General features: G+C 37.8%; 1 protein-coding gene and 1 long non-coding RNA gene across 2 annotated transcripts in view; one reads left to right on the top strand and one right to left on the bottom strand.

The window, feature by feature from the left end:
- Rab3-GEF (Rab3 GDP-GTP exchange factor) overlaps window positions 1-26,460 on the bottom strand; it is a 233,866-nt gene that overhangs the window by 64,022 nt on the left and 143,384 nt on the right. Inside the window, 11 exon segments of the mRNA XM_075299906.1 lie at window positions 327-494; window positions 564-836; window positions 4,736-4,975; window positions 5,038-5,295; window positions 5,542-5,658; window positions 10,525-11,007; window positions 11,467-11,852; window positions 11,922-12,285; window positions 24,565-24,621; window positions 24,839-25,039; window positions 25,386-26,439. Of these exon segments, the coding sequence (XP_075156021.1) occupies window positions 327-494; window positions 564-836; window positions 4,736-4,975; window positions 5,038-5,295; window positions 5,542-5,658; window positions 10,525-11,007; window positions 11,467-11,852; window positions 11,922-12,285; window positions 24,565-24,621; window positions 24,839-25,039; window positions 25,386-26,439 (3,601 nt within the window).
- On the top strand, window positions 17,902-18,614 carry LOC142229359 (uncharacterized). The gene is made up of 2 exons (XR_012720390.1): window positions 17,902-18,314; window positions 18,384-18,614. It is a non-coding gene; the product is annotated as an uncharacterized LOC142229359 (long non-coding RNA).

The raw sequence follows: 26,460 nt of genomic DNA, 5'->3' as shown, positions 1-26,460 counted from the left end.
CTAAAAATATAAAACATTAAATCGAAACCAGAAAACCAAGGTCCTTAAAATGTTCTAAATTTGTACAAGGTTGAATGAAATTGTGAAATCAAAGAAACTATAAAGTAAAATAAACGCGGAAAAAAACTTCACCTTCCCTTTTGAATAGAGGACGAAAGCATTCATAGAATGCTCGATTTTAAATAAAACAAAACAAAAAGTTACAAATAAAGGATCAAATGAAAAGGTAAATATCTTCCATAGAACATTGTAAAGCAAATATCAAAAAATATTTTTTTTATTGGAATAAAACAAGGATAAAGGCATAGACATTAAAACACACTTACCTTGCTGTTGGCAAATAACAAACCAACACCTTCAAGGCACACTTGTAACAGGCCACCCTCGCCCGTATTCATATCTTGGACGGGAAATTCACCGCCCAATTCGGGGACATTGGTGGGGGTGCCACCACGTTCCATTGCTTCTTTAATACAATTGTAAAGTTCTTTGCACTAAAAGTTCATACAGAAAACCATTAAACAATCCTTGAAATTATGTATAGAAATGGTCCTTCGACCTACCTTTCTTGTATAGTATTTGTGCAGTTGTGTTTGACCACCATTGCGTCGCCATAGGCATAGAAGTTTGGTTTTCGGAGAATAGGTCATATTGACTAAACGCTCATACCACCAACGTTCAACTATGGTGCCATCGACGGAACGCAAAACCAGACCATCATCTCGTACCTCCATGAAACGCAATGGTCCGGATGCATCAACACCCTGATGGACGGTAAAGCTTTGCCTATGCAATAGTCTGGAACCCAATGGTTTCAGATCGATATCATTGCCGTTCTGGAAATAAAAGTAGATCATATATATGAGTCAAAAGGCAGAATTTTCATAGGAATTGGTGCTGTAAACAAAGTTAGGTTAGGAAAGTGGATTGTCTATTGTGGATGGAATTTGTCCTTATCAATGAGTGCTGCCGAGTCCTGGATGATGTGTTGCACAATATGTGAAACAACTTAGGAAAGCTTTGAGATATTAGTGTGTTGTGTTATGGTACATTTTGTGTTGAGCTATTGGTACATTAGCTTGTCAGCAAATCGAGAAACTATGTGACTATGGTGTGAGTTGGATAGGTTTAGCCGGTCAGATAGGATTCACGTAAGATACGTAACTATCGCTCATTGATAAAGAGGAATTGAGGCAGTTGCAATTGCTTGATCTTATTTGGCCTAAAACTACCGTGGGCGGTCTCCTATGGTGGTCGGACTCCGATAACAATATTAGCTTCTAACCGCTTCAGCTTCAGTATCCTCATGAACCCTGTTCAGACCTGTGACGTATTCTGCCTGCATTAATGGAGATCAATCCTTACATTTTTGATTTGGACGGTTAATGGAATAACAATCCAGGGATAATGCTTTGACAAGATTCCCAAGGAGAGGATCAAGGTTGGTCCGCAACCTTCATGACCTTATTTCTACCATGGGGTCGATCACAAATTGCAGTGACATATACAGATGACTTGAAGACTGTCGAATGTGACCCCGGGGATTTTAGGGTAGTTTGTTGTCGGAATTATTACCGCATGGACTCTGCCCTCCAGGTAAAATTTGTTACTATTTTTGGAGGCCGTTAAGGTGCCTAATGCTAGCAATATGACAACACCGGGGATTAATACTTTTGCCCACAAGGTATATATCATTAAAATGGTGCCCACGTTTTCGGCGAAACTGAAATTTCTTCAATGCCATAGAAAGGCTATGGCTCGCCGTAAAGTACAGCTTGCTCCGTCAAATCTGAGGGTACTGGCTCAATTCGCTGTACTGGCGTCATTCTTAGGAGTTTTGGGATCTAATGGAAATGCGGACGTTGTTCTTTCGTTTGGGGTTTATGAAGTCCCGAATCGTCTCGATTGGGTGTTGTGGTAAGCCGGTTGTTCTCTATTGCTATAGTATGGATTCTAAGATTCGGCCACAATTTTTTCTTCGAATCTCACTTGTTGGCCTTTGTTGCTACAGTCTGGTCTCGAATGCGCCGTCTAGGCTATAAGTTTTAAAGTCTTCGAACACCTCTTATAATGTGGCCAATATCTGGGATATGTTCGACACGAGCACTGTCGTCCGGATAAACTGATAGTGTGGGCGGCGCATAAAATCCTTCCCTTGTTTTGTCTCCATCTCTCCTTAATCAGGTTTGATTCTTATTTACCACCAATTGATGTTACAATACTGTATTCGCTAGGTAAGGTGAAAAGAATCATCGGACCTCATCCGCCTTATGACTATGGACTCAGTGCTCTAATAAACTCTTCTCGGTTTTACCCTATTTGTCTAGTTTAGTAACTCCTCAATGCATCACTTAAATGTCCTCCTATCCATGCTGACAAGTAGACCAGGCTTGTTATTATGTCTCGTCCCAAATGATGGAATCTATATCGTGTGAAGATATGGGAGTAGAAAAGGAAATTTAGCAAGAATTCGTCATCTTCACAAAACACACTAGGGCTTCAATTGATTATCTCCGCTAATTAGCGCCAATACTCTGTCAACTGTATGTGACCCATCATAATTTCCGTTTAGTAGTTTCACTGGATTTGATCTCATTCGAGTTTTCTTATGATATTCTTGTCGTAATTCCGACCTTATTAGCTTATTTAGTCTTATCTGTGCGTCCCTGTCCGCAACAACGGACCGACCGAATATGATTATAGCCGAGGACTTTTTTTCATTTATCTAAGACCTTGAATACCGATAGTGTGAATCGTGCTACATTCAGAGTAAAGGTTGATCTCCCTCTCGCACTCCAGAACTGTTCGTGATCGTATCATATGCTTTGCTATTGCTCTCAATAGCCGAATAGGTTATAATGAATTTATTCCCTTTATCGTCCACGTGTTTGTCCGGATGCATTTGAAACATTCTGTTATCGCTCACCCTACACCCAACAGAACTACGTTGCGGGAGGCGGAAAAGAATCTCGGTATCTGCCTATGACTATCTGTCGGGCATCATAAACCTATGCTCGACTCCTCAGAGATCCTGTGAGTCGATTGACAGAAGATATTGTATCCTTTGGTGGTTCACATTGTTTGTTGTATCTGTTCGCTCTTTATCTAATGCCGCCAAATCTGCTTCATACTTAGGTTAGGTTAGGTTAGGTGGCAGCCCGATGTATCAGACTATTCAGTCCATTGTTATACCATATTATTGAACTTCTCTCTTATCACTGAATGCTGCCCGATTCTATGTTAAGCTCAATGGCAAGGGACCTCCTTTTTATAGTCGAGTCCGAACGGCGTTCCACATTGCAGTGAAACCACTTAGAGAAGCTTTGTAACCCTCAGAAATGTCACCAGCATTACTGAGGTAGGATAATCCACCGCTGAAAAACTTTTGGTGTTCGGTCGAAGCAGGAATCGAACCCACGACCTTGTGTATGCAAGGCGGGCATGCTAACCATTGCACCACGGTGCTTCATACTTGACATTGGTACCTAGAATTCTGGTACTATGTTAAGTATTGTCTCCCGGTTCACATTGCCCCGCTGGCGCCGGCACAAGGAGTCAACTCGATCCGCTGTGATATTCTCTCTTGATTGGGTAAAATGTTGCATATAAGAATGGATCAATAAACATGCATCTTGAAATTTTTCGGAGAAATGTAATCGGTATGATACCAAGAAGTGATTAGTAAAGATTTCTCACGGAGTTGAGGTTTTTTGAATAGTGACATGAACCACAAGAGCACCTTGAAGTACAAATTGTCTGTCGTCCTACTCTCCTTAAATAGTTCTCGAGTATTTTTGTTATCTGTAGCCCCCATAGTATTTTCCCTCACCCCTACCGACAGTTGAATTGGTCCTTATCGCTTTAATTGTCTCCCGTTCCCATTCATCAATCTTGGCAAAGCCACCATTGGCTTTTTGTTCTCTAAGTAAATTTCATTATGTGTCCTAGCTCCTATCTTCACATCGGAATAGCAACTCCGTGCCTGGGTCCTTTACATATACGCCCAGTCCCGCTCTCCCAGGCATCTTCGATCCATCGGTGTAACAATAATTTCCCTCTGGTATCTATTCTAGGGACCCATTCTCCCGGTATCATCTTACTGGTTTCACAATATTACAAACCAACAACCATTGTTGTAAAGCGTTTCGTCCTTGTACGCATTTGCTGCGTCCAACAAAATGTATGGGAAATCCTTATAGTAGTACCACATATCCGGTACGTCCGCATACGTAGTATTACCTGGTTACAAGATCTGTTCGCAGTCTTATAGTTCGTCCACATACGCCATGCGTTCCATTACGAAGTTCGTCGCATTCACAGTCTTATCTGTGCGTCCCTGTTCGCAACAACCGACCGACCGAATATGAGTATAGCCGAGGCCTTTTTTTCATTTAACTAATTACGGAAAGTGCGATTTGGTGGAAGTAGTATAAGCCGACCGAATGCACCGAAGACCTTATCTGTCCAAAGCCGGTAACACTGCCGATCGAACCCACGGGGACCATCACGTATATTGCATATAAAAAGTACCGTGAAGACACCAATAGTGTGTTTCAGTTAAGATTTTTAGATCCTTGGTAAGGTAACTCAGGACGACCACTGGCCTACCTCAGCTGACGACAAAGCCACGTTGAATTTTAAGAGACTTTCAACATACAGCCACATTACCTATCCTCAGACTCGAGGCGGATTAATATGTTTGTTTCAACGGAATTTAGGTCTTCATTAAACTTACCAAATTATTTATTTGATCGACAACATTGTGGACTTCCTGAGCATAAACCAATCCAATATGAGATTTGCCCAAAAGTCGACGGATTTTCCGACGTATTTCCTCTTTATTCACATTTAACATCACCAAGATGGCTGTTAAATTATACAGCATTGTCGATAAAAGACGATCTTCATCATGTTCCAAACGTTTACGCTCCGAATCACTTAAAGCTTTGTAACGTTCCATCATTTCTATGGGACCCTGGAAAAAAAATGTATTTAATTTTGATTTAGCTTAGATATTCAGCTCAGAGGGAAACTTACCTGATCCATACCAATCATATCCCTCTCTTGGCTAACAGCATCAAGAAAAGCATCTTCCCAAAATTGCATTTGATTCCATAGATTTGAACGATCCTTACCCAATAGACCTTCAAACAAATACACTCTGGGACTATCAGGTGATGGTGAAGATGAGGTATTGATCAAATGTCCACCCGTATAACGGAAGCCGGCACTTAAAGTTGATTTACCAGTCCAAATATTGCCAGAGCTACGTTTTGAATCCTTTGAAGTGGTAGTCTAAAATAGGTTTAGTTCAAAAGAGCAGAGATATCATCATATCACTTTAGTCAAGGACTTAAGGAACTTTAAACACACTACTCCTACGATTGAAGCAAAACAAAGGGGCAAATCTCTACAATACTGCTCCATTTGATTGATAACAAGGACATTTTCTGTTCTCTTATTCTCAGGGTCTATATATATATAGATTCGTACAAAAGATACATATGCATAAGGACAAGTCGTTCGTTTGGTTTTACTTACATTTTCATATTCAGTATCTGAAACAGTCGATCGACAACTGGATGGCATACGTACATTCAAACTGCCCACGGGCAATAGATCACTGACAACTGAAAGGGCACCCGTAGATCCAGCCGCCTATGGATTTTGAGGAAGTTGTAATTGCATCACATAGTCAAACAACAAACACAATATCTAATCTATGTTAAAGGTATGGACGAATATGTAGTCTTTGCTTAATACACGTCAACATCAACATGGTCTGGAGAAGCGTTTATCGCATTCCTGATACTGATACTGACTGATTACTGAGATACTTTACAATGCTGTTTTGTTATATGGATTATGGGATACGTTTAAACATAAAAAGCTCATCACATCTATAAGGCGAACTCAACTTAAGAATGATTGTGGTGGACAATGGAAGATATACACATGAGATACAATTTGGAATGGCTATCTTAAGAGACTACAATTCATTTGAGGTATGACACGAGTAAAATTGAAATTTCTATGATATTTCCAGTTTAATAAAATGAAAGCATTTACCATACACATCGATAACATAAAGTAATGATTGATGAACGATAAAAACCGTGTGACCAGTGTTACCATTATGCCACTTTAGTGACACATTTACCCTTTTTTACAAGCTGTGATGCTTTTGTACCCCTAAATGTTATAGATTACGTTGTAAAGAGGTTTTAGGTTGTCCTGTCTTACGTCGTACAACTACGTAAGTATTGGGCTTGTTGTGCGCTCTAATTTCTTCTCTCCATCATACTCTTCCTTTATTCCAGGAACTCTGTGTCTCTAAGGAATCATCTAATTTGTTTTCCGTATCTGTTTTCCAGCTGGTCTAGGTCGCGAATCAACTCTTCACCTATATAGTAAACTCTTTGCCAAGTGGAGACACTTTTCCTATTTAGCACAGGTGTGCTATCCAGTCTAGGTAGCCGGTAATTATTCCTCCTGACTGTTGTCCTACTCTCCTTGAATAGTCCCAAGTCTTTTCCTATCTGTATCACCCCATAGTATTTTCGTCGATCGACTGACCGTTGCATTGGCCCTCATCACTTTATGTGTCTCTCGTGCCCATTCATTTAACTCGGCCTGCGTTGCCTCCATTGGCTTTGCGTTCAATTTCCCTATGTGTCCTAGCTCTTATCGACACTTCTTTTTCCCCTTACTATTCCTCTTATACTGGCATGCCCCGGCGCCAACATGATGTGGATCCTGCCATATTCCGAGTATTCGCTGATCATGCTTTTGCATTCCTGTTTCCCATCTGGACCCGAATCACCTCTTCACTAATATAGTAAACTTTTTGATTGTAAAGACAGGGCAGTGACAAAGATAGTGTTCCAAGGTTTCATCATCCACAAAACACGCCCTGCAAGCACCATCCTATTCGGTACAGATGTGCCCTCAAGTCTATGTACCTGATCATTATTCCCACCGTCCTCCCAACTGTCGTCCTACTCTCCTTGAGTAGTTCTGCAGTCTTTTTATTATCTGGCTCATCCCATAGTATTTTCGTCGTCCTATCGACTGTTTCATTGGTTCTCATCGCTTTATATGTCCATTCACCCAACTCAGCCCGCGTTGCCTTTATTGCCTTTGCGTTCTCGACGACAATTTCCCATGTGTCCTAGCTCTTATCTCCACCTCATTTGCCTTTACGTTTCCTCTTATTCTGGTATGTCCCGGCACCCTGCTGTATTCCGAGTATTCGTTGATGATGCGTTTGCATTCCAATATGGTTCGCGTTCGAACCGTAATGTCTGCTACTACCTTTATTACCCTTTGGAAAACTGGGGAAATTTTCACGTTTTGTGGCCTCGTGTTATTTCCAAGCCATCTAATATATTCCGTTATGGCACGCACTTCTGTCTACAGGTAGCAGTACATGCGAAGTCCAGGTAATCGGAATAGGATCTAGGTGACTGGTTCCTCCACATATACGCCCAGTCCCGTCCTCTCACGCATCTTCTTTCCATTGGTGTTACAGTTATTTCCCTCTGGTATCTATTCTGGATCACCTTTCTCCCAGGATCATCTTGCTGGCGTCAGAATTTCACACTAGACAACTATTGCCACCTCATGTATACAATAATGGATTCTTGCGGCTTTACACCAGCCGTCTCCCCTAGTATCTTTAATGGTTTCGTGTTTCCGTCCATTCTCCCACCATCTTCAATCTCATCGCAGTCATGGCGGCTACGCTTTTAATGTGATCCTCTATAGGTCTTAAGTCCAGTATCGTTTCCAAGGCTCTGATTGACGAGGTCTTAATTGCCCCAGTTATGCTAGGAAAAAATGTCTATTCGATCCGTTTTAAAATCTCTATGTTGTCTTTCCTCTCCATTGATTCACCAGACAATAGACACGTTTCTAAGGATTGGCCTTATAAAGCTCTCATATATCCAGTTCGTTAGGTTTTCTCAGTCCTCTCTTGGATGTGATTCAGTTTTCTGTCTAAGGTTACTCCTAAATAAGTACTTTATTTTATAAGACACTGGCATCGTCATGCTCAAAAATCTCGGTTCGGTATATGGGGCAATAGATTCAACTGTGATGCAATAGTTAGCATGCCCAGTTTCGACCGAATACCAAAAAGTTTTTCAGCGGTGGATTATCCCCTCTGAGTAACATTTCTGAGTGCTTCAAAGGTTCTCTAAGTGATTTCACCGCAATGTGGAATGCCATTCGGACTTTGCTATAAAAGGAGGTCCCTTGTCATTGAATCAGACAGCACTCATGGATAAGAAAGAAGTTCACCACTGTGGTATAACAATGGACTGAATAGTCTAAGTGAGCCTGAAATATTGGGCTGTCACCAACCTAACTATGGAGCAATTTTAGTTCTTCAATGAATAGGCATAATTTCTGTCTCTGGTTTACCATTCAGGTCCCTGCGCCTTGACCAGTCATATGCCATCTTCAGGATTTTTTTGTTAGGATCCGTTTCCTTCAGATGTATTAAAGGGTGATACGGTCAAAATTTGGTCAATATAAACTTGACGTATTTCTTTCAATTTTGCATTTAAAAAACCTGAACACCCCTCATTTTGAAGTGGTGTGTGTAGAATGTTGCTCCTATTTTGATTTTGGAATTCACTCTTCAGTTGTCAAAATGCCGTCCAAGCAAGAAGAGCAGCGTAACAAAATTTTGCTCGCGAAAATCCGAGCTACTCGCACGCAAAGCTGGCAAAATCGCTAAAAGTTGCCAAATCAACCGTTACAAATGTAATTAAAGGGGAACGTTTGTCGACAGCCAGGAAGTCTGGATCGGGGGGAAATCGACAACCGGAAGCCGCTGAGACGACAAAGAGAGTTGCCGGTAGTTTCAAGCGAAACCCTAACCTCTCTCTCCGAGATGCCGCAAATAAGCTGGGTGTATCGTCTACAACCGTGCATCGAGCCAAAAAACGAGCCGGACTATCGACTTACAAGAAGGTAGTGACTCCAAATCGCGATGATAAACAAAATACGACGGCCAAAGCGCGATCCCGGAGGCTGTACACGACGATGCTGACGAAGTTTGACTGCGTGGTAATGGACGACGAAACCTACGTCAAAGCCGACTACAAGCAGCTTCCGGGACAGGAGTTTTATACGGCAAAAGGAAGGGGAAAGGTAGCAGATATTTTCAAACACATAAAACTGTCAAAGTTCGCAAAGAAATATCTGGTTTGGGAAGCCATCTGTACCTGTGGCTTGAAAAGCAGCATTTTCATAGCTTCCGGGAATGTCAACCAAGAAATTTACGTGAAAGAGTGTTTGAATAAACGTCTGCTGCCTTTCCTGAAGAAACACGGTTGTTCCGTACTGTTTTGGCCGGATTTGGCATCTTGCCATTACGGTAAAAAGGCCATGGAGTGGTACGCCGCCAACAACGTGCAGGTGGTTCCCAAGGACAAGAACCCTCCCAACACGCCAGAGCTCCGCCCAATTGAGAAATACTGGGCTATTGTCAAGGGGAACCTAAAGAAGACCAAAAAAACTGCTAAGGACGAGCAGCAGTTCAAGGCAAACTGGCTTTCTGCGGCGAAGAAGGTGGACAAGGTGGCTGTACAAAATCTGATGGCAGGTGTCAAGCGTGAGGCCCGGAAATTCGGATTTGGAAAAGCGAAAGCCTAACTGAATATTTTTTCTGAATTTTATACTAATTGAACTTAAAAAAGAAATTTAATTTGATTTTTTAAATAAACGATTTCACCGATTTACACGCGTTTTCCCTTGACCAAATTTTGACCGTATCACCCTTTATAACATCGTCTGCGTAACAGATGGGTTAAAATCGCCCCTTAGCTAGAATCCTTAGTAGGCAGTGTATAGATGTTATCCACATTAGGCGATAGTATACCCCACTGTGGAGATCCCCGCTCTACACTGTTGCCAGAAAAAAATGAGGGACGTAGTTGTTGTTCAGTATATCTAGTCAGGAGAGCAATGCTCGCCTTACAACAGATAATGGGTTCAATCTCAGTTTCGACCCCACATCGTAAAAGTTTACGGCCGTGGTCTACTTCCTCTCCGTTGCGCTTGCATGCCGTTCGGTTTCGACCGCACTCATTGATAAGAGAGTATGACAATGGACTGGCGGATACCATCGACCCTCTCTGGCCCCAAGACATCAAAAATGAAATACTTATTGAGGATCAAAACCCTACATTCTCCGTTATGCTGGTGACATTTCTGAAGATTTAAAAGCTTCCCTATTTTTTTTACGTCTTTCAGACTCGGCATCTCTCATTAATAAGAGAGTATCTGAATGGACCAAATTATGTAGGTCAGCCATCGGTCTCCCCTGCCCCAAAGCCCAAAAATGAGCCGAGCGAAAAGTTCCGCAAGTCAACCCTCAAAGTCGAGCAAGTCAACAACTAAAGAAACTTATGGTTTTTATCATTTAACAATCATCACTTGAATTGTGTATAATTTTTTTTTTTCATGACACTGATTTCTGAAGCATTTTCATGCATTCACATTAGCCGTACTTACATCGGAATCAAATGAGGTCAATTTGCTGAGTAAAGCCGAACGCTTTTGTGCCAGCATATCCTTAAACATTTCCGTAGTTGATTGACCATCTTGACTATCCGCTGTTGATAATCGTCTTGAGTGACCCATATTGCCACCCATGTGAACAGGTCCAGAACGATCAGTATGTGTGGAACTTTTACGAGATTCTTGAGGTGAAGCCCATTCACTACCCAAACCGGAGTGGGAGCCATTTGGACTTGATGGTGAACGAAGATTTTCACGACTACCCATGGGACTTGTGGCATGACTAGAGAGTAAACTGGATGACATATCACTGGCATCATTCAATTCCTTGGTCCAATAATGTGTATGGGCAATTTCCATCATTTGGAAAACTGAAGCCATACCGCCCAAACCAAAATTAGAGAAGGTAACTTCCAGGCCTGAAGTAACAGCTTGTAGGCATTTCAACATACCCTTCCATACAGGCTTTGAGACGCACTGAAAGAAATTTGTAAAAATGTATAATTACACAGAAAGAATATTTCATCAAAATTAAGGCAAAGACATTTTTGTCATTGGCATACAAAAAAAGTGTACATTAGGACAATGAAAATGTTCATTTCGAGTACGAAATAATTCATTTTTAAATAAGAATTATAATAACGAAAAACTTCATTTTATTTGTGAATTTTTTTCTTTGGCTCAATACACACAAAGAAAATGTCATTAATTGAGCCAACGAAAACTTTCGTTAATAGTACGAAACTTTTCATTGTTTAATAGAAAATTTTTCGTAATAATGAAGAGTTTCATTGTATTGAAAAATTTGTTTCGTTGGCTCAATTTTAATGACAAATTTAATTGAAATTACGAAACTTTTTCTATCCGTGTATTAATCACATATTTCGTTAATAATATGAAGTTCGTTCTACTTCAATCCCTTAATTCTTCACTTACCATATCATCGATATGATCATCGGGAGCGATTTTCTTATCCAGGGTCTTATTTAGTTTACTCAAAACCAATGTCCGATAGGATTCATCTTCCATAAGTTTTTTGAAACGATTCATTTTAAGCCATCCTATACCTTCACCTGCCAACACCTGGTTCGTCATATCCTTAAGGAAGGCCTGATTTTCCGCATTACTATGAGATCTTTCCTGATTCTGTTGACGTGTTATATCTTCTTGGGTTTTATGTGGACCCGAATGTTTGATGAGTGGTGTACGTTCCACTAAACCTTTTCGCCCAGGGAAAGGATCAAAACCAAGACCACTTTTAGACTTGGGACCCATGGTTTGTTGATGAGATTGCTGTTGTTGAGGTTGTTTTTGTTGATTTTCTATAGAATTGTAAATTGTTAATTTAGTTCGTTTTGCCTTTATTATAAAAATAAATTTCTGGTTCTTACTTTTTCCGCCAAACATTCCCGAAAACATGGTCGATGTAGATGATGCCAAACCATTGAAATCTGTACCAATATTCGAAAAGAAATTACTTCCACCACCAGCATTTGGCGGTTGATTAATTTGTTTTTGAGTCGCTATCTGAGTGCCCGTGGTTCCAGCCACTGCCATTCCTGTCTTTTCATCAATTTTTATTAGACCTTTTTTACTAGCGGCTTCCTTCGCAGTTTTGGTCAGATCACCCAAGGTGGATTTTCCCACATAACTCAAATCTTCAAAAGTATTTTTGCTTACACCTGCCGCTTGTTTCGACACCTCCAATGCCTGCTTGGAAGCTTCTCCGGCCGCCTTTTTGGCATGTAATGTTAGCTACGAAAATACATAAGGGAAAATTAATATTGATTGCCCGGAATTTAATTTTAATTTGGTGACATTTATGCTATTTTCTAATATCGAATTAAAGGCTTGCACAAGATTGAAATCTAATATGGAAATGAAATTTTTGGCACACAAATAAATGCTTCAAATTGTTTCTCTTCAAATATCTAAAAAATAAAAATTAAAGCACTTATGTTATACTCCTCACCTACTTCAAATTCTGATGTATTAAATCTTTAACTTTAACTGTATATTTTAAGATACAACCGGAAAAAAATTGTACGTATTAAAATTTTGACCGAATTGTATAAAATCAAGTTTATTGTATTTTAAATCTCATAATGCTATTTTTAAAAATGTTTTTTATGAAAAATTTGTAGTACTTCTGAGTAATCTGCAAAATTGAAAATCAAATTTTGAAGAAAAACAAGTATATACGGCAGAAAGTTCGGCCAGGCCGAAGCTTATGTACCCTCCACCATGGATTGCGTAGAAACTTCTACTGAAGACTGTCATCCGCAATCGAATTATTTGGGTAAATACGTATATAATTAAGTTTGACAACATTTTCTATAGAAATAAAATTTTGACAACATTTTCTAAAGAAGTAAAATTTGGACAAACTTTTCTATAGAAATACGATTTTAATAAAATTTTCCATAGAAATAACATTTTGACAAAATTTTATATAGAAATAAAATTTTGACAAAATTTTCAAAAGATTTAAAATTTTGACAACATTCTCAATAGAATTAAAATGTTGACAACATTTTCTATAGAAATAAAATTTTGCCAAAATTTTCTATAGAAATAAAATTTGACAAACTTTTCTATAGGAATAAAATTTTGACAAAATTTTCTATAGAAATAAAATTTTGCTAGATTATTTTTGACTCGAATGGCAACCATGATTATGAACCGATATGGACCAATTTTGGTGTGATTGGGGATCGGCTATATATAACTATAGACCGGGAGCCACCGTGGTGCAATGGTTAGCATGCCCGCCTTTCATACACAAGGTCGTGGGTTCGATTCCTGCTTTGACCGAACACCAAAAAGATTTTCTGCGGTGGATTAGCCCACCTCAGTAATGCTGGTGACATTTCTGAGGGTGTCAAAGCTTCTCTAAGTGGTTTCACTGCAATGTGGAACGCCGTTCGGACTCGGCTATAAAAAGGAGGTCCCTTGTCAATGAGCTTAACATGGAATCGGGCGAGAGAAGTTCACCAATGTGGTATCACAATGGACTGAATAGTCTAAGTGAGCCTGATACATCGGGCTGCCACCTAACCTAACTATAGACCGACATGGACCAAATTTTATATGGTTGTTAGAGACCATATACTAACACCACGTACCAAATTTCAACCGGATCGGACGAATTTTGCTCCTCTAAGAGGCTCCGGAGTTCAAATCTGGGGATCGGTTTATATGGGGGCTATATGTAATTATGGACCGATATAGACCAATTTTTGCATGGTTGTTAGAGACCATATACTTATACCATGTACCAAATTTCAGCCGTATCGGATGAAATTTGCTTCTCTTTGAGGCTACGCAAGCCAAATCTGGGGATAGGTTTATATGGGGGCTATATATAATTATGGACCGATGTGGATCAATTTTTGCAAGGATGTTAAGGACCATATACCAACACCATGTGCCAAATTTCAGCCGGATAGGCTCTGCAAACCAAATTTGGGGGTCCGTTTATATGGGGGCTATACGTAAAAGTGGACCGATATGGCCCATTTGCAATACCATCCGACCTACATCAATAACAACTTCTTGTGCCAAGTTTCAAGTCGATAGCTTGTTTCGTTCGGAAGTTAGCGTGATTTCAACAGACGGACGGACGGACATGCGACTCAGAATTTCACTACGATCCACAATATATATACTTTATGGGTTCTTAGAGCAATATTTCGATGTGTTACAAACGGAATGACAAAGTTAATATAAAAATTATAAAAATTAATAAAACTACTAAGTTAAATAAAATTTACCAGATTTGAAAGTAATGTTGGTAAAAAACGGTGTATCTCTGTTCTCTACTTAAATCAAATTGTGTATTTGTAAATAAAAACTTAGTTTAATGCACACTGTAATTTTTAAGATACAACCACTATTAAAAAAAAAAAACACTTATATATTTTTTTTTAATTGGTACGCAGATGTTCTTTTCTACCATTTTCCATGCTATACATATTTTTTTCGGAGGAATCGGTGATCTTGTGCATTAAAGATTTAAATATATTTGTGCAAGCCTTCAGTATCCATAATTTCGTGTTTTTAAAGTGAGTGGCATGTGTAAAATAAAAATTAAATCTTTATTCTACATTTAATTTTTATTCCACACATCGTGACATCATGAAGCATCATGAAGACAATTGCAAAAAGCAAAACAAAAACAAATATGCAAACTAAATAAAATTAATTTAGCGGTGTTTATATATGGATAATGGAGGATTAGTCATCAGTCCTAACTTTACCGTATCACTTTTATGGGATATAAAAATGTAGCACTATCTTTTTAACAAATCAAATGTGTTAATCGAGTTGCCTTAACTCGGCCAAAAATGGTCATATGGTAAATATTTTGACTACTTTTGAACAGTAATAAATTAAATGTGTCGCAAAAAATGTAAAACCATTAAACAGGCCAAACAGCGCACTTTCAGTAGATAGGCTCACATAGATCACAAACATAATAATAATTGTGATATTGTACAATTAAAGCCATACAAATGAAACTTGAATTCTTATAAAATAGGACCACTGTGAAATTCTGCCCAGAAGAAATGGCATGACATGTACTTTCTTGCTAAATGTTTTTTCTATTTAGTACCAATCCAGAAAATTGTGTTTTGTCCAAATTTATGCAAAAGTACTAACTACGATTGATATATAAAAAAAATGTCCCACTGTGCAATGCTTTGGTATCAGGAGAAAGGCCGCGACCAGTACCTTTTACCTAGAAAACGTGTGCCGAAAACGTTTTTTGTTAGAGTTTTTTGAATTTCTTCGAAAATTTCAAACCTTTGTCACAAAAAAAAATATATGTTATAAAATTTTAATTTTAGCAATACAAAAAATATCTTTGATCCCAAAAAAACACAGTCCATTTCATTTATATCAAGCACTCTTATTTTCTGATTTAAGTCTTTGACAAGTATATACGGCCGTAAGTTCGGCCAGGCCGAATCTTACACCGAAAAATAGTGAACCCATCGTGGAAGCAAATGTAAGTTTATTTTAGAAAATTTTAACTAAAATAGTTTTCTAATTGCAACATGTTACAAATAAGTTAATACTTTTTGTCAAATTGAAGAAAATTTATTTCAAATAATTAATTTTTTTCTCTTGTTTAAGAAATTTTCAAATGTTGAAAGAAAAAATTGGATTTAAAAATTGTTAAAATGTCTTTAGCGCTATACGAAGTTCATGACAGGTACAATTTTAGTAAAATTTACTCATTTGAGAGATTTATGAACTCAATTTAAGCAAACTTCTGCCATTTTAGGAAAATATGAACTATTTTATTTTTTAGTAAAATTGTGCACTATATTTGTATACAACTTTTTTCCTTATTTTTAGTTCACGTCATTAAAGTTAGCAAAAAATTATTAAAATAAGGAACATTTACTCATATTGTGCAAAATTTAACTAAAATCAAGTAATTTTCATGAACTAAAATAAAATTCAGTTGGCATTAGAGCCCCTTTTTTCTGGGTGTATGTACCCTCCACCGTAGATTGCATAGAAACTTCTACTAAAGACGGGCATCCACAATTAAATTACTTGGGTGGCGGCCGATGGCAAGGCATCTTCTGCAAACTTCTTAATATCATCTTCTAAATTGTAAGTTAGTCCATGCGGGATCCATAGTAGACAAAAGAAAGGTCGATTATATACGTATATATTCAGTTCTTGACCGGTATATACACTGTTAGAAAAATATGTTTTTCATATGTTCCGATATAAACAAAATGTGTTTCGGGCACAATTTTTAAACACAATATATTTAAGTGCAAACATGTAATGTTCCTAAACTAACACAAAATGTTTGGGACACATATGTTAATATGTTAGAATATATTATGCTTGGGGCATGAATGTTTCATAAAAATAATATGCGTGAATGTAAACATATATAAATTTACAAATTTCGAGTAAACATATATATGTTGTGATACTTTATTCAGAGAGCGACAGAGAGAGAGAGTTAGTATAGAGAAAGAAATAGAGATGGAAACAGGGAGGGTTGAATAAAAAGATATCAACATAACACAGCGAGAGAATGAAATGAGAGAAATTTCTGTGAAACCGCTTGTATGTTGTTTGGGAAAACTGTTTTATAATATGGCCAAAAATTTGGTATGCTTAAGTCTAAGTATTATTTAATTTGAATAGTAGATTGAGTATTCGGAATAAAGAGAATAGACATTCGAAACCAAGAAAATAGACATTTGAAAAAAAAACAGCATATTTGTATTACAGAAAATAAAGATGCGAAGAACTCAAAAATTTCGTGGAAGTTAAAAATATGTGAGGGAATGAACACAATCTTCTTTGGGGAATTCTTCCAAGCATATACTATTTTTGGACTCAAAATGCTTCCAAACATATAATATGCTCACATAAAACAATCATATTAATGTTTCGGCGGTATCCAATAATATATGTGCTTCCTGCAAAATATGTTTGGAACATATGTTAGAGAAGCGATTTTTTTTGAGGGTGTACGAGTATAGGGAAGAAATAATTACAAACTGATATGAACTTTTGTGCAGTAATTATAGAGCCAGAATTGAAATATGGAGGCCGCTTTATATGGGGGCTATACACAATTATGAACACGAGTCTACCAAAAATGGCAGATTTTTACAAATTGGTAGATTGGAAGAATTATTGATATTTTGGAAGATTTTGCAAAATATTCCCTCCAACTATGAAATGCTTCATAAATTTTCTATAGAAAAAACAAAATTTTCTACAGAAATAAAATTCTGAAAAAAATTTGTATAGAAATTATATTTTGACAAAATTTCGTAAAGACATAAAATGTTGACAACATTTTCTATCGAATTAAAATTTTGACAAAATTTCCTATAGAAATAAAAAATTTTTTAAATATTTCGAACTTATTGGACAGGAAAATTAAGGGAATTGATATTATTAAGTTACTGAAAAGAAAATGCCAGATACCCATCTCGCAGGCCTGACTACACATATATGTTTCAGCGTTGGCCACTACACGTTTCCATAGTCTTTAGCGAGATCTGGCCGGGTGAGATGATTTAATTTGGTTCTTTTATGTTAATTTCTTATGAAATTTACATACGAGAATTATTCTTCCCAAACATTTTCTATGGCAATACCATTTTGGTAGATTATTTTTGGCTCGAGTGGCAATCGTGATTTTTCTGTGATTGAGGATCGGATTATTTGGGGCTATATATAATATAGATCGATACGGACCAATTTTGGATTGGTTGTTATCGGCCATACGCAAAAAAAAATGTACCAAATTTCAACCGTATCGGATGAATTTTGCTACTTCAAGAGGCTCCGGAGGTCACATGTGGGGATCGGTTTATATTAAAGGCCTGCACAAGACGTCTTATAAGACATATCAAGACATTTTTGTCTATTGAGGGTCATTGTTTACTCTCATTTGTTCCCGCAAATCATTGTATTTTTCCCTACACATGAACTATTATCTTGTGTGTACAAATACAAAAACTCACGCCAAACACTATTTACATATTCAGCATTTGCAAACTTACACACATCTCGCGTATTTGCAAGTTTTATATGGTGTACCTATTGTATTTCCATCTCCACGCTAGTAAAATGTATAAAACCACCACCATTTGTTTGGAGTTGTGAGTAAGTGAGAGAAGGAGAAACTGAGAAGCAGAAGAGAGCAATATAATGTCAAGTAGGGATGCCATATCACAATAAAACGAATGCTTTTATAGCTGAAAGCAGGGAGATTGATGGTAATTGCGGTGGTAATCAAATTCCTAAATATTTTTTGGTTTAAACTGGTAATATTACTACTAATAACTGACTATTTTCAGACTATTGCACCAGCAACTAACAATGAAAATATAACGGTTCACATATGAATTCTCTCCATTAGTGTTACCGCCTATTTTGCCGCTGCATGTAAATATAAAACTCCAAAATCGCAATATTTTCAATAAGCATAGAAAAGACAACCATATTATGTTATTTGAATTTTGATATATAACATAGGTACCTTTATGTTTAAATAACTAATAAACCAACATTCGTTATTTTTAAATTAAGTTTCTTTGCATTTCGATTAATAACATTTAATTAAAGGAGGTGATTCAGAGTCGATCGGTATATATTTTATGGGGTCTAAAATCAATATTTCTGGTAGGCACATTTTTTGTTTTTGTTGTTATTATACCCTGACCACTATTTAGGGTATAAAAATGAATGTAATTGATCGAAACACAGTCAAAAAATACCACTTTTTCTTCCTACAAGTTGGCAACTCTGACTAACAAATGCACCACAAAAGCATAGCAAAGCAAAAAGATGAATCTCTAGGAATACTCGGTCGCTATGCTTCGTGTCCCGAGTATTTGATGTTGTTTTGTGTTATTTATTCATTATCGATGAATGTGTTTATGCATTTTGCCTTTGCAAAGAGAGTATTTGAGTTTGCGGGATCAGGGCAAATATTGGAAGTACGAGTATTTGTTGAAATAAATACACACTATGTTTAATTTGCTCAGAGCTTCTTCGGTTACAAATACTATTTGTACTCTCATTTATACTCTCATGTCTTGACTTTGGCCGTAAACACCATTTGGTATTTGCCTGCCAAATACATTTGTGCAGGCCTCTAGTTTATATGGGGGCTATACATAATTATAATATATATAATGAACCGATATGGACCAATTTTTGCATGTTTGTTAGAGACCATATACTTACACCACGTACTAAGTTTCAACCGGATCGCATGAATTTTGCTCCTCCAAGAGGCTCCGGAGGTCAAATCTGGGAATCGGTTAATATGGGGCCTACATATAATTATGAACCGATGTGGACCAATTTTTGCATGGTTGTTAGAGACCATATACCAACATTATGTACCAAATTTCAGCCGGATCGGATTAAATTGGCTTCTCTTTGGGGCTCCGCAAGCCAAATCTGGGAAGCGGTAAATATGGGGCCTATATATAATTATGGGCCGACGTGGACCAATTTTTGCATGGTTGTTAGAGACCATGTACCAACACCATGTACCCAATTTCAGTCGGATCGGATAACATTTACTTCTCTTTGAGGCTCCACAAGCCAAATCTGGGGATCGCTTAACCCTCCAATGCCCCAATTTTTTTTGTCAGCTGATTAAATATTCAATGTTAACGACATAAACGCAAGAAAACTAATCAAGAAAAATGTATACGGTAAAATTCAGTATATGCTGCAAAGGCTCTTGAACAGGTTTAACTGAGGTTTCTTTTTATTTTATTAATTTTTGTTGTCTTAAGGTGTGTTTTACTAAAGCCTCCTTATTTAATGAAGCCCGCCTAAAGGCGGGATTGGGCATTAGAGGGTCCATATCGGGCCTATATATAATTATGGACCGACGTGGACCAATTTTTGCATGGTTGTTAGAGACCATATACTAACACCATGTACCAAATTTCAGTCGGATCGGATAAAATTTGCTTCTCGTTGAGGATCCGCAAGTAAATCTGGGTATCGGTTAATATGGGGGCTATATATAATAATGGACCGATGTGGACAATTTTTGCGTGGTTGCTAGAGACCATATACCAAAACCATGTACCAAATTTCAACCGGATCAGATGAAATTTGCTTCACTTTGAGGCTCCGCAAGCCAAATCTGGAGATCGGTTTATATGGAGGCCATATATAATTATGGACCGTTTAGGACCAATTTTAGATTGACTCAGAATTTCACCACGATCCAGAATATATATACTTTATGGTGTCTTAGAGCAATATATCGATGTGTTACAAAAGGAATGAAAAAGTTAAGTGCAGGCGAAAGGTAAAATTAGAAAAAAAACAAGTATATACAGCACTAAGTTCGGCCGGGCCGAATCTTAAATACCCACCACCATGAACCAAATATTAGGGTTTCCTTTGAAATTTCAGGAGGGCTTGAGGGCACTTCCCGAAGATAAATTTAAAGATTTCACATATGAGGACTATATCAGATTCTGGATTTATAAGAACCATTTTTATTTGAGTTTTAGAGGAATTATTAACATCTCTTGTAAGTGTGCAAGAAAATTATAAAATAACGTCTTGATTTGAAATCTTAAATCTGTAGAAGTAAAATCTGGAAATTTTACATTGAGTTTCAAGCAGTTTTCATGATCAGTGCGCCTTCTACACCCTCAAGAAGTGAAGTCGGTCTATATGGAGGCATTACCAAATGGACCGATAAAAACTTAATCCGATACACGTTTTTGTGAGCCTAAAATACCAGAATATTTACAATTTCAGGCAAATCAGATAAAAACTACGGTTTCTAGAAACCCAAGGAGTTAAATCGGGAGATTGTTCTTATGGGGGCTATACTAAAATATGGACCGCTACTCACCGTTTTCGGCGCACCTCTTTATGACCCGAAAATACCTCCAGATTTCCAATTTCAGGCAAATAGGATAAAAACTTCGGATTCTAGAAGTCCAAGAAGTAAAATCGCGAAATCGGTCTATATGGGGGCTATACCAAAATAGGGACCGATACTCAACATTTTCGGCACACCTTTTTATGGTCCTAAAATACCTCCAGATTTCCAATTTCAGACAAATTAGATAAAAACTACGGTTTCTATAAGCCCAAAACCCCAAATCGGGAGGTCGTTTTATATGGGGACCATACCAAAACATGGACCGATACTCACAAATTTTGGCACACGTATTTGTGGTCCTACAATACCTCTAGATTTCCAATTTCAGGTAAATTGAATAAAAACTGCGGTTTCTATAAGCCCAAGAAGTTAAATCGGGAGATCGGTCTATATGGGGGCTATACCAAAACAAGGACCGATACTCGCCATTTTTGGCACACCTCTTTATGGTCATAAAGTACCTCTAGATTTCAAATTTCAGGCAAATTGGATAAAAACTACGATTTCTAAATATATGCCCAAGACCCCAAATCGGGAGGTCGGTTTATATGGAGACTATATCAAAACCTGGACCGCTATAGCCCATCTTCGAACTTGAACTGCCTGCAGACAAAAGACGAGTTTGTGCAAAATTTCAGCACGATTGCTTCATTATTGAAGACTGATTGCAACAGACAGACAGACGGACATCGTTATATCGTCTTAGAATTTCTCCCTGATCAAGAATATATACTTTATATAATCGGAAATCGATATTTCGATGTGTTACAAACGGAATGACAAACTTATTATATCTCCGTCACCATTCTATGGTGGTGGGTATAATTATAAAATCGTATAATTTCTTTTACATTGTTTGTATAACACAAAAAGGAGCTAAGAACTAAAAAACCTCCAGAAAATGAAAAAGATGTGAGGGAAGATTCAATTAGATTTTTTTGAGTTAGTCTTTAAGAAATTGTTTTTACATCCAGTAAAAGAATCAACGTTTATCACAAGGTAAGAATAAATTTTATTGTCAGAAATAACATCAAATTAGAGAATCAGTTTTTTTAAACGGACGACAAAGCCATCATACGCTGCACGAAAGTGGCTCTGTGGTGTTTGGACCCTTTCCCTGCCAAGCGCCGCCTCGAGATTATCAATACTTTCGTATTTTTTAGTGCCACTCTTACTCTCCAAAATACGCCAGGATTAAAAGTCCAAGGGATTGCGATTCGGAGTTTTTGGTGGCCACTGTGCGGTAGAAATGAACCGAGGAACCCCCATTTTACGCCTGAATTTTTTCACTGGTTAAAGAAATTTTCGTAGTTTAAAGACAAAATCACACGATGTTTCAGATTGACGAATTTTTTGACCAAAAGTTACAAATTTTAAAAAATTCTGAACTTTTTTGTGTGATTTCAAAACAATTGAACTCAAAAGAATGGTTTCGCGTTGGGTACCACACAATTTGGCAATCGCTCAAAAAACGCAATCCATGGTGGGGGGTACGTAAGATTCGGCCTGTCGGAACATTTGTCCGTAAGTACTTGTTTTATTGTTTCTTACATTCTAACAGATATTCAAATAACAAACTTGGTTAGTTCAAAAGTTCGTTTGAACTAAAAAAGTTCTAACCTTTAGCACCAACAAATATGTTTAGTTTTGTAATAAAACAAATACGTTTTTTCCCAAAATTATAGTCAATTTCGTTTATGTCTAGTCTTCTTTCTTCATGTCTTAATACTACCGAACATCTCTTCAACATATTTTTTTTTTGAATATATATGAATTTCCGATTTCAAAACGTTACTTGGTACATAGTTTGTAAGAAAGGGAGCGAGTAGTGTTCGTTTTCCTTAAATAAAGTTTCTTTACATCGACTTTTGTGTTTCCAGCCATGTGAATGTGGTCTATAAATATAACTTTTAGACTGTATGCGTTGCTTTTGCATTGATGATTATAAAGGTTGATACGGTCAAAATTTGGTCAATATAAACTTGACGTATTTCTTTCAATTTTGCATTTAAAAAACCTGAACACCCCTCATTTTGAAGGTGTGTGTGTGTAGAATGTTGTTCCTATTTTGATTTTGGAATTCACTCTTCAGTTGTCAAAATGCCGTCCAAGCAAGAAGAGCAGCGTATCAAAATTTTGCTCGCGCATCGCGAAAATCCGAGCTACTCGCACGCAAAGCTGGCAAAATCGCTCAAAGTTGCCAAATCAACCGTTACAAATGTAATTAAAGTGTTTGGGGAACGTTTGTCGACAGCCAGGAAGTCTGGATCGGGGGGAAATCGAAAACCGCAAGTAGCTGAGACGACAAAGAGAGTTGCCAGTAGTTTCAAGCGAAACCCTAACCTCTCTCTCCGAGATGCCGCAAATAAGCTGGGTGTATCGTCTACAACCGTGCATCGAGCCAAAAAACGAGCCGGACTATCGACTTACAAGAAGGTAGTGACTCCAAATCGCGATGATAAACAAAATACGACGGCCAAAGCGCGATCCCGGAGGCTGTACACGACGATGCTGACGAAGTTTGACTGCATGGTAATGGACGAGGAAACCTACGTCAAAGCCGACTACAAGCAGCTTCCGGGACAGGAGTTTTATACCGCAAAAGGAAGGGGAAAGGTAGCAGATATTTTCAAGAACATTAAACTGTCTAAGTTCGCAAAGAAATATCATCTGTACTGTGGCTTGAAAAGCAGCATTTTCATAGCTTCCGGGACTGTCAACCAAGAAACTTACGTGAAAGAGTCTTATAATAAACGTTTGCTGTCTTTCCTGAAGAAACACGGTTGTTCCGTACTGTTTTGGCCGGATTTGGCATCTTGCCATTACGGTAAAAAGGCCATGGAGTGGTACGCCGCCAACAACGTGCAGGTGGTTCCCAAGGACAAGAACCCTCCCAACACGCCAGAGCTCCGCCCAATTGAGAAATACTGGGCTATTGTCAAGCGGAACCTAAAGAAGACCAAAAAAACTGCTAAGGACGAGCAGCAGTTCAAGGCAAACTGGCTTTCTGCGGCGAAGAAGGTGGACAAGGTGGCTGTACAAAATCTGATGGCAGGTGTCAAGCTAATACTAATTGAACTTGAAAAAAAATTTAATTTGATTTTTTAAATAAACGATTTCACCGATTTACACGCGTTTTCCCTTGACCAAATTTTGACCGTATCACCCTTTAGCTCTAATTATTGATAACAACATCTACATGACAAAGTAGATAATGTGGTTGCCTACGAACTGTAAGATCAAATATGTATACTTCAAGAAATTATAGTCGTATTTTATAGAAAGATTCCTTATTAAAATATTTTTCTAAAAATCGAAAATAATTGAGGGGAATTTGATTTTGATAATAAAGCGTATTCTGTTTTTCTACGAGTACTTGCGACAAGCATGAAGTTGACGGATTAAGTGAAATTTTGCAAAATATATATTTTTTAATTTGTATAATTTAACCAATTCGATGTAGCAACTAATGAATTTGAATATGACTAGGCAAAATAATGAAATTAGAATCAGATCAGAAAGGAAACCGGTGAACGTCGTTTTACTTTTTTTTTGGATGTAAATGCAAGAGTGAGTTTCTGATATGATTCGAATTCGTTATTACAAACCTTTTCGAACGTATGGCGCATTTTATCATCGATATCACTATCATCATCCATAGAACGCTATAATATTGGATATCCGGTTATCATATATGTGTTATATCCGGTTTTGTATTTGTTTTATTTTTGTGTTAATATGTGTATGGTTGTTATTAAAACATTTAGTTTTTCAACCGAAAAGAATGGAAATCAAATTAAAAACACCAAAAAAACATCAACACAACATTTATTATACATCTCAAGACCAGCGGGTGGGTCTTGGCCCTCCCTCCATACTCACCTTATCCATATGGGCCAATATACCCTCTTGACTACTTTGACGTGTGGTTTCTCTCACCAAATCTTTGGCATGTGAGGCAATATTTTCAAACAAAGAACCTTGAGAACTTTGACGGCCAGGACTACTAGAACTGGAACCCGAGCTACCGGTACGTGATAGAATATTTGAGACACTGGGTTGCTTAACAGGTGTTATGGGAGGCTGAAAATATTTTCAGAAAAAAATACAAAAGTTTGATTTATTTCAGATGTCATTCCTACTCAGAAAAAAAATTTTTTTAACTTCAATAACAAAATTAATTGATCCAATTAAAATTTTAATTGAAATTACTTCAATCACAAAAAAGACAGTATCGATCACCAATGTCAATTAAAAAATTAATTGATCCAATTAAAATTTTAATTGATACTATTAATTTCTGTGATTGATTTTTGTTTCAACTAAGAATTTTGTTGAACCAATTACATTTTTAATTGAACATTTTTTTAGAATTCAATTAAAATTTTAATTGGAAAAATTTTTGTGATATTATTTTGTTTGTACTCACCGGTATCCTTCTCTCACTGGTGGCCCTTGGAACTTGACCACCCATGGGAGCCTTAATACGTATTTCCGGACTTCCTTCTCCCTCCTGCTCCATGCTGGCTGCTTTTATGGTGGCCTCCAGTCGCTGAGCCACCGGTGCTGCCAACTCAAATGGTTTTGAGGGGAAATCAAATTCCGAATCACGATTGAAACTGGGCGAACTTAAATCCGAACGACTTGACGATGAAGACATGGGACTTTCTGGTCTATCATCTTCATCTTCTTTCGAGGACATTTGCTCCACCATACCTTCAGGATATTGCAATTTACTGGGTGGATGATAGACCAAAGCGGGATCTAAATTAGTCGACAATGTCTTGGGTACATTGTGCTGACGATTGTGTGAACCAAAGACATCATGCAAACTGGGCGAGAGATCCGATGAAACCATTTCCGAAACAAAATCGCTAAGCGATGAATAGGACGAACTAGAGCTATCGGCCCCCTCCGAATCTGAACCACTTTCATCAGTGGCAGCCGATTCCAATTGCTTCAGAGCCTTCATGGCCCCATTTAAGGAACTATTGTCATCCCATACAGCAAAACGTATGGGTGTCAAGCCATTGGCAAACCATTTAGGCTTGTCGCCAACCTGTTGCGGGTCCATGACCCCCGTTTGGACCCTTAAAAATGCCACATTTGTTGGAGTCAATGACCATTCGGCCAAGAATTCTACAGCCTGAGTTTTGGCAAAGGCATTTAGGAATTGTGAAGCCCTGGGTCTGGATCTTAGAAAGCTATTGATTTGGAAAGCCACCACAGGTCTTGGATACAAACGTAAGGTTCTTGTGTGCTCTGCAAAATTGGCCAAAGTATTTTGGGAATTGAAAAAGCGTACCATGGCCACTCGAGTGGCAACGTCGACAGAATCAACATCGGTACCATAGACAAAAGGATTCAAAGCTGGTGAATTCATGGGACTGGGTTGACGTGACATAGCCCCTTGAGTTGATACAGAATTTCTTTGGCTTGTATAGGCCGATTGTGAAGGAGATGGTAAGCGACTTTGTGATACACTGTGGAAAACAAAGAAACGA

This window comes from Haematobia irritans, chromosome 3, assembly GCF_050003625.1.
Source record: "Haematobia irritans isolate KBUSLIRL chromosome 3, ASM5000362v1, whole genome shotgun sequence".
Classification (NCBI taxonomy): domain Eukaryota; kingdom Metazoa; phylum Arthropoda; class Insecta; order Diptera; family Muscidae; genus Haematobia; species Haematobia irritans.
Note: the sequence above shows the minus strand (reverse complement) of the source record. Positions and strands in the feature narration are given on the sequence as shown.